Genomic DNA, 9,528 nt, shown 5'->3' on the forward strand with positions numbered 1-9,528 from the left:
ATACACACGACCATACATGCACGGCCACGTGCATACACAGATGTGCATACACACACACCCATACACAGGACCATACATGCACGGCCACGTACACACACAGATGTGCATACACATACACCCATACACAAGACCATACATGCACGGCCACGTGCACATACAGATGTGCATACACACACACCCATACACACGACCATACATGCACGGCCACATGCACACACACATGTGCATACACACTCACCCATACATACGACCATATATGCACAGCCAAAGAAGAAAACAGAAAATACATAGGCTGCATAGAGGAGGCTCCAAAGTGCTGCCTGATGAAAATTCTACAAGCAGCTGCATTGAGAGAGGGTCTCCTAGGAAGGAAAGTACTTTGTGTCCTTCCTGTCCTTAGCATGTCTTCAGGTGACTCAGATTTCCTGGAGGGACAAAGGTGAGTCCTGGCCTGGTCACTACTACTGGGCTGTTTTAAAAAGGTGTTATTTTTATGTGTCTGTGTACCACATGCATGCAGTGCCCACACAGGCCACAAGAGGGTGTCAGATCTTCTGGAACTGCAGTTACAGGCAGTTGTGAACTGTCATGTGAGTGCTGGGAACTGAACCTGGGTCTCCTGAAAGAGCAGCCATTGCTCTTCTGAACTATGTCTCCAGCTCCCCAAGTTAACTCTTAAAAGGAGACAGCTGTATGTAGCATGTCGGGTTTCCACCAAGGACCAGAGGTCATACTCAGGTTCTGTTAAGGAAACAACTTTGCTGTAGTGGGCTTCCGCATACCCAGGCACCTCCAGTGTTTTCTATGGTAATTTGAACTTTACTGAATGGCAGGCTGATGTGTCCATTTTCTTTGTTACCAGAAGACTCCAAAGCCTCAATGACCTCTAAGAGTACTTTAACAGACAAAGGTCCCTGGGGCAGGGGTTGGGGAGGGGTGTTCATTCATGGTTGATATTAGATAATTTTTAAAAAGCAGCTAAGGAGACACTGAAGGCAGAAAGAGAGAGAGAGAGAGGTGGTCTGACCTGAAGTGGGAACATGTTCTTTCATAGCAAAGAGTGCATCTTGTAACCCAAGCCTGTGGGTGGCCAAAATGCCTACAGGGGATGTGGCCTCTTAATAGGGGTGGAAATGACTTCCGTAGTTTGCCTGTCCTGTCTTGGGGACCTGACATGAACCTGGCTCTGATTTTATCTACAGGGAAATCAGCCTTACATTGGGCTGCAGCTGTGAACAATGTGGAGGCTACCTTGGCTCTGCTGAAAAATGGAGCCAACAAGGACATGCAGGACAGCAAGGTGAGTCCTTGGGAGCTGGTACTTCCACAGCCCTTGTATGTGGCACAGCAGGCTTGGGAAGAGCCTTTGGGGGCTTTCATCTTGCCTATAGTCTGCTTTCAGGAGTGGGAGTCAGGCCTACAGGCTCTGACAGCAGATCAAAGGAGGACATTTGTGGTAGTCGCCGTGTGACAATGGGCAAGTTGCTACACATCTCTGAGACTCAGTGTCCTCCTTGTGAATTAGGGAAGCAGTAGCACCCTCTGTTGCATTTGTGAGCTTCAGCAAGCAGACTCATTTGTCAAGCACTGAGCAGGTCCTCAGGGGGAGGCAAATGTTAGGTTGATTGTCAAAAACCCTCACCAGAGGATCAGTCCATAATCTCTTTTATCTTGTTACTCTTATTTACTGTTTATGTGTGCTTCCACAGCAAGGGTGTGGAGGTCAGAGGACAATTTGTGGGAGTCTCCTTATATTATTTAGGTTCTTTTGTTTGAACTTAGGTTATCAGGCACCTTTACCTGCTGACCCATCCACTGGCTTTTCTTTTTAAAATATGAAATATATATATATATATATATATATATATAATGTTATAATATAACATTTATATAATATTATCTATATATTGAGACTGGCTTGGTACCCCAACCTAGCTTTGAACTCACAATTCTCATGTTTCTGCTGCCAAAATGCTGGTATATACTGTGATTCCTTGCTATTTTTTTCAGTGATGTTTTATTTTTAAATAGTGTGTGTGTGTGTGTGTGTGTGTATGTGTGTGTGTGCGTAGGTATGTGGACATGAGTTGCGGGTATTGAATCCCCCTGGAGCTGGAGTTCCAGGCAGGTGTGAGCTGCCTGTTTGCGTACCAAGGATGGAGTGAACAGGCTTGGTCACAAGTGCATCTACCCACTGTTCCATCTTGCCATTACCACACCTGGCTTTTGGTTTCTTTCTTTTTTCCTTTTTTTGTCAAAGTCTCACTATGTAGACCAGACTAGCCTGGAACTCACAGAAATTCACCCGTCTTTGCCCCTGGGTGCTAGAATTAAAAGTGTGCATCACCACGAGAGCCCTGACACCTGGCTTTTTAATCTTTTACAAATCATTGTATCAGCATGTAATTTATTTTGATGACCGGAGATTTTGATGCCCCTTTAAACTTTGTGCCTAAGGTAAGTCCTGGCTAGATGCACCTGCTGCAGCCACATGGCTGAGGGGAGAGAGCTTGTTCCTTCAGCAGAGCTGGGATCACAACCCAGATCCATCCGTCTTCAGGGTTCACAGGATGTCCTAGGAACTAGGGGGCAGAGAGTGACTGACATCTGTGGGTTCTGCCCCTTTCCTTCCCTCAGGAGGAGACGCCACTGTTCTTGGCTGCCCGTGAGGGCAGCTTTGAGGCTGCCAAGCTGCTGCTGGACCATTTTGCCAACCGGGAGATCACAGATCACCTGGACAGGCTGCCCCGAGATGTAGCCCAAGAGCGGTTGCACCAGGACATTGTGCGGTTGCTGGACCAGCCCAGTGGCCCCCGGAGTCCCCCGGGTCCCCATGGCTTGGGGCCTCTGCTCTGCCCACCAGGGGCCTTCCTTCCTGGGCTCAAAGCGGTGCAGTCTGGGACCAAGAAGAGCAGGAGGCCACCTGGCAAGACGGGGCTAGGGCCACAGGGAACCCGGGGTCGGGGCAAGAAGCTGACACTGGCCTGCCCAGGCCCTCTGGCAGACAGCTCTGTCACATTGTCGCCTGTGGACTCGCTGGACTCCCCGAGGCCTTTCGGTGGGCCCCCTGCTTCCCCTGGAGGCTTCCCCCTGGAGGGTCCCTATGCTACCACGGCTACTGCGGTGTCCTTGGCACAGCTTGGTGCAAATCGGGCGGGCCCTCTCGGGCGCCAGCCTCCCGGGGGTTGTGTGCTCAGCCTGGGTCTACTCAACCCTGTGGCTGTGCCCCTCGACTGGGCCCGGCTGCCTCCACCTGCCCCACCTGGGCCCTCATTCCTGTTGCCCCTGGCTCCAGGACCCCAACTACTCAACCCAGGAACCCCAGTTTCTCCCCAGGAGCGACCGCCACCCTACCTGGCAGCCCCAGGACATGGAGAGGAATACCCTGCAGCGGGGACCCACAGCAGCCCCACAAAGGCCCGCTTCCTGCGGGTTCCCAGCGAGCATCCTTATTTGACCCCATCTCCAGAGTCTCCAGAGCACTGGGCCAGCCCGTCCCCTCCCGCCCTCTCAGACTGGTCCGACTCTACCCCTAGCCCAGCAACTGCCCCTGGTGCCACAGCGGCTGGAGCCCTACCTGCTCAGCCACACCCCATGCCTGTTCCCTCCCTCCCTCAGTCCCAGACTCAGCTGGGGCCCCAGCCAGAAGTCACCCCCAAGAGACAGGTGATGGCCTAAGTTCTTGGATCTTGGCGAGCAGGGGTGGGGGGCGGGGGTTGAAGTAACACCCCTCCCTGGTTTCTCTTCCTTTTAATTTTATTCTCATCCGTTTCTCTCTGTTCTGTACCTGCCTTCCTGCACCTCTCCGTAGTCGTGTGACCAAGCTGGTCACAAGCCCAGACCCCCAGTCTTCCTTTATTTATAATGGGTAGGGGCTGACCTCCCACCATCTCGGCCCTCTCAGGGGTCTGGGACTTCTTGACCCCTCACCCTGCCTCCACTACTCCCCCCTCCCGCGCACCTTTTGTTTTTGCCTCTTCTTATTTTCTCACACTCTGGCATGAGTGAGTTATTTTTTCTTTTTTACGTTTTGTATAGAGACAAATTCATTTAAACAAACTTATTATTATTATTATTTTTTACAAAATATATATATGGAGATGCTCCCCGCCCCTGCAAATCCCTCCAGCGCCCCCGTGGGGCTGAGTCTGTGGGCCCATTCGGCCGATCCGGACTCTGTGTACCGAGTACACAGACAGGACTAGGGTCCCGTGTACTGAGTATGCGGCCCTGGTATGTACCAAGTAGCCAGCCTTGGGCACACCCTCCCCTGGGGTCAGGGGACACTTGGGAGCCTCCTTCCCCTTCCCATACCCTTTCCTGACTTCACTGCATTCCAGATAAAACTTGTAGACTCGCTGAGAAAGGGGTCTTTCCCACCAAAGCCCCCACTCCAGGTCCCCCTCCTGAGCCTGGCTCAGCTTTTAGGGTTGGGGGAAGTCATGTATTTTGTATGCATTCCACTTCTAATTGTAAATACAGGGCTGAAGTTGGGGAGACACTACCTGTGAGAGTAGCACCCCCTCTTCCTGGTATTCCCTCGGCTCAGCCTCACTGCCTAATAGCAATGTTTTTAGGCTATTTTTATAATATGGCACTTGGTCACAGTCCATTGTAGCTGAATTCCCAGGTCTTGCATTGTACAGCCCTCACCTCCCAGTTCCCTTACCACCTAATAAAGGAATAGTTAACACCCAGTGTCTTCGGTTTCTGTGCAAAGTGGGCACTTCTGGGTCTCTGCTTACACAGGGCTAACTTGAACTCCCATCTTGGGGAAAAACCATGTGGTTTTCCAGTCCACCTTTGGTTCCTTTTTGGCCAGCTGTCCTAGCTTCATTTTTGTTACTTTAAACAAGAACTTAATAAAAAAAGAAACTTAGAGGAGAGAGGAATTTATTCTAGTTTACAGTTCCAGGTTAGAGTTCATTATTATGAGGAACTCAAGGCAAGAACTTAAAATAGTCATATCACATCGACAGTCAAGAGCAAAGAGAAAGAAATGAATGCATGCAAGCATCTTTGTGTTCAGCTGGATTTCTGCACTCTTACACAGTTCAGAAACGTCTGTCTAGGGAATGGTGCCACCCACAGTAGGCCAGGTCTTTTTTTATGTCAATTGACTTAATTAAGACATGGACATGCTCTCCGGTCAATCAGTTGTAGACAGCTTCTCTTCCCAGGTGTTCGTAGATTGTGTCAAGTTGACAAAGTGTTAAGCATCGCATCAGGTGATTCTAGTCATTGGATCTTGGGTGGCTATCTACCTTAAGATGAACCAATAGAATGCATTGTTTGAGAACTTTCTTTCTTTAAAAAAATTATTATTAGGGCTAGAGAGATGGCTCAGAGGTTAAGAACATTGACTATTCTTCCAGAGGTCCTGAGTTCAATTCCCAGCAACCACATAGTGGCTTACAGCTAGCTATAATGAGGTCTTATGTCCTCTTCTGGCATGTAGGCAGACATGGAAACTAACACTGCATATATAATAAATAAATATTTAAAAAATTATTATTAATGTTGTTTTTTGGACAGGGTTTCTTTGTGTAGTCCTGGCTGTTCTGGAACTCCCTTTGTAGACCAGGCTGACCTTGAACTCAGAGACCTGCCTGCCTCTGCTTCCTGAGTGCTGCGATGAAAAAAAGTGGGTCACCATACCCGGCTTAAACATGACTTATTATTATTGTGTGTTTTTGTGTGTATGAATGTGGGCAGGAGGATGCCATGCGTGCATGTGGAGGTCAGAGGGCAGCATTTAGGAGTTTGTTTTCACCTGTTGGGGTCTGGGGAGCAAAATGAGCTTGTCAGATTTTCCAGAAAGCACTTTTACCTTCTCTATTGCCTGAGGAAAAAATTGTAAAAAGTACGTGTTTTATTACATTTTTATTTATGTATTTGAATGTGGCGGGGGCACACATTGGGGTCATGTGATGACCAGAGGACACATTTTGGGAATCAGTTCTTTCCTTCCACAGTGTAAGCTCTGGATTGAACTCAGATCCTCAGACTTGGTGACAAGAGCCTTTACCCACTGAGCCATCTTACCAGTCACGGAGGTTTCTTAACTGGTGTTCTTTGTTTAATGCAAGGTCTCACTTACATAGCTCAGGCTCGACTCTTCACTCGTTTTTCTGCCTTAACCTCCCTGGTGCTGCTGGGATTACAGTTGTAATCCACCATGTCCTATCAATGCTTTTAAGGTCATGGGATGATGAAGAAAAATTGCTGAAGGTGAGGTGTGACTCAGTGGTAGAGCCCTTGCTTGGCATGTACCCCGTGTCCTGGGTTCCTGGTGAAATTGGTAGCCAATTTGGATCAGTGGGCACAGTTTTTCCATGTGGGTTTTTATTTTTAAGGGCTTTCAACTGTAGCTCAAGGTGTCATGGTACTTGCATAGCCTAAACTGGCCTTGGATGCTTGCTCGTTCTATATTAATCTCTGTGATGATTTGTTTTTTATGTCAACTTGACACAAACTTAGACCTATCTAGGAAGAGGAAATTTCAACTGAGAAGTTGCCTAGGTTGTATAAGGAAGGAGGCTGAAGCAGCCAGGAGGAGCAGTGTTCCTCTCTGGTCTCTGCTTCCGTTCCTGCCTCCTGGTTCCTGCCCCGAGTTCACTTCATGATGAACTCTAAGCTGTAAGGTGAGATAAATCTTTTCCAACCCAAGTTGCTTTTGGTAACGGTGTTTATCATAGTAATAGAAAGTAGACTAAAACAGCCTCCCAAGTGCTGGGGTTACAGATGTGAGTTGCCATGGCTCTATTCCTCTCATATTCTTTTTTTTTTCTTTTTCCTCTTTTTTGTTTTGTTTTATTTTTAATTAATTAATTAAAAAACAATCTTTTCTCATTTTACATACCAATCCAAGTTCCCACTCCTTCTTCTCCTCCCACTTCCTCCATCTTCCTCCCACCCCATCCCCATTCACTCCTCAGAGAGAGTCAACAAAGGGAGTCAACAAAGTTTAGCACATTGCTTTGAGGCAGGACCGAGGCCCTCCCCAATGTATCTAGGTTGAGTAAGGTATCCCTCCAAAGAGAATGGGGTCCAAAAAGTTACTTCAAGCAGTAGGGATAAATCCTGGTCCCGCTGCTAGTGGCCCCCATAGACTGCTGCAGTCACGCAACTGTCACCCACATTCAGAGGGCCTGGTTTGGTCCTGTGCTGGTTCTCTCACTGTCGTTCTGGAAGAGTGAACTACTGTTAGCTCAGGTAAACTGTTTCTGTGGGTTTCCCCATCATGGTCTTGACCTCTTTGCTTGTATTCTCACTCCTCCCTCTCTTTGACTGGACGTTGAAGGCTCAGCCTAGTGCTCCGCTGTGGATCTCTGCATCTGCTCCCATCAGTTGCTGGATGAAGAAGGTTTATGATAACAATAAGTAGTCATCAATCTGACTACAGGGCAAGGCCAGTTCGTGCACCCTCTCTACTATTGCTTAGATTCTTAGCTGGGATCATCCTTCTGGATTCCTGGGAATTTCTCTAGTGCCAGGTTTCTTGCTAGCCCCATAATGACTCTATCAATAAAGGTATCTCTTTTTTTGCTCTTCCTCTCTGTCCTTCTCCCATCTCAAACATCCATTCCCTCATGTTCTTCTCCCCTTCCCCCTTTTTCCTCCTCCCCTCCTCCCTTCACCCCCACACTCCCAATTTTCTCAGGAGTTCTTGTCTATTTCCCCTTCCTGGAGCATCCATGTATGTTTCTCTTAGGGCTCTCCTTGTTACCAGGCTTCTCTGGGGTCGTGGAGTATAGGCTGGTTATCCTTTGTTTTATGTCTAATATCCACTTATGAGTGAGTACATACCACGCTCATCTTTCTGGGTCTGGATTACCTCACTCAGGATGGTTTTTTTCTAATTCCATTCATTTGCATGCAAATTTCAAGATGTCATTTTTTTTGTTTTTTGTTTTTTGAGACAGGGTTTCTCTGTAGCTTTGGTGCCTGACCTGAAACTAGCTCTTGCAGACCAGGCTGGCCTCGAACTCCCAGAGATCTGCCTGCCTCTGCCTCCCGAGTGCTGGGATTAAAGGCGTGCGCCACCACCGCCCAGCAAGATGTCATTTTTTTTAAAACTGTTAAGTAATGCTCTATTGTGTAAATGTACCACATTTTCTTTATTCATTCTCTAGTTGAGCAGCATCTAGGTTGTTTCTAGGTTCTGGCTATTACAAATGATGATGCGATGAACGTAGTTGAGCAAATGTCCTTGTACTGTGATTGAGCATTCTTTGGGTATATGCCCAAAAGTGGTATTGCTGGGTCCTGAGGTAGGTTGAGTCCCAATTTTCTGAGAGACCACCCATACTGATTTCCAAAGTGGCTGTACAAGTTGGCACTCCTACCAGCAATGAAGGAGTGTTCTCCTTACTCTGAATCTTCTTTATCATAAGCTGTCATTGGTGTTTTTGATCTTGGCCATTCTGACAGGTGTAAGATGATATCTCAGAGTTGTTTTGATTTGTATTTTCCTGATGGCTAAGGATGTTGAGCAGTTTCTTAAGTGTTTTTTGGTCACTTGAGATTCTTTTGTTGAGAATTCTTTGTTTGGATCTGTAACCCCCTTTTTAATTAGGTTATTTGGTATTTTGATGTCTAGTTTCTTGAGTCTATATATTTTGGAGATCAGTCCTCTGTCCGATGTGGAGTTGGTGAAGATCTTTTCCCATTCTGTAGGCTGCTATTTTGTCTTATTGACTGAGTCCTTTGCCTTACAGAAGCTTCTCAGTTTCAGAAGGTCCCATTTATTTATTGTTGCTCTCAGTGTCTGTGCTACTGGTGTTGTATTTAGGAAGTTGTCTCCTGTGCCCATGCGTTCAAGGCTACTTCCCACTTTCTCTTCTATGAGGCTCAGTGTGGCTGGATTTATGTTGAAATCTTTGATCCATTTGAACTTGAGTTCTTTCCATGTGGATAGATATTTATCCATTTGCATTCTTCTACATGTAGATATCCAGTTATGCCAGGACCATTTCTTGAAGATGCTTTCTTTTTTCCATTGTATAATTTTAGCTTCTTTGTCAAAGTCAGGTGTTTATATGGGTGCAGATTAATATAAGGGTCTTTGATTCGATTCCATTGGTCCACCCGTCTGTTTTTATGCCAATACTAAGCTGTTTTCATTACTGTAGCTCTATAATAGAGCTTGATTTCAGGGATGGTAATGTCTCTGGAAGTTTGTTTATTGTACAAGATTGTTTTGGTTATTTTGGGTTTTTTGTTTTTCCATATGAAGTTGAGTATTGTTCTTTTGAGGTCTGTAAAGAATTTTGTTGGGATTTTGCTGGGGATTGCATTGAATCTGTAGATTGTTTTTGGTAGTATTGCCATTTTTATTATGTTGATACTACCTATCCAAGAGCATGGGAGATCTTTCCATTTTCTGATATCTTCCTCAATTTCTTTCTTCAAAGACTTAAAGTTCTTGTCATACAGGTCTTTCACTTCTTTGGTTAGTGTTACCCCAAGATATTTTACAGTATTTGTAAATGGTGATTTCTTTCTCTGATTTCTTTCCCAGCCATT

At 46.5% G+C, this 9,528-nt stretch overlaps 1 protein-coding gene across 1 annotated transcript in view; it reads left to right on the plus strand.

Moving 5' to 3' along the window:
• Notch3 (notch 3) overlaps positions 1-4,692 on the plus strand; it is a 46,306-nt gene extending 41,614 nt beyond the window's left edge. The window contains exons 31-32 of the mRNA XM_026785856.1: positions 1,055-1,300; positions 2,638-4,692. Coding sequence (XP_026641657.1) covers positions 1,055-1,300; positions 2,638-3,678 — 1,287 coding nt within the window. The 3' untranslated portion in view covers positions 3,679-4,692. The remainder of the gene's footprint in view (positions 1-1,054; positions 1,301-2,637) is intronic.
• Positions 4,693-9,528: the final 4,836 nt, after the last annotated feature.

This window comes from Microtus ochrogaster, linkage group LG3 (assembly GCF_000317375.1).
Source record: "Microtus ochrogaster isolate Prairie Vole_2 linkage group LG3, MicOch1.0, whole genome shotgun sequence".
Classification (NCBI taxonomy): Eukaryota; Metazoa; Chordata; class Mammalia; order Rodentia; family Cricetidae; genus Microtus; species Microtus ochrogaster.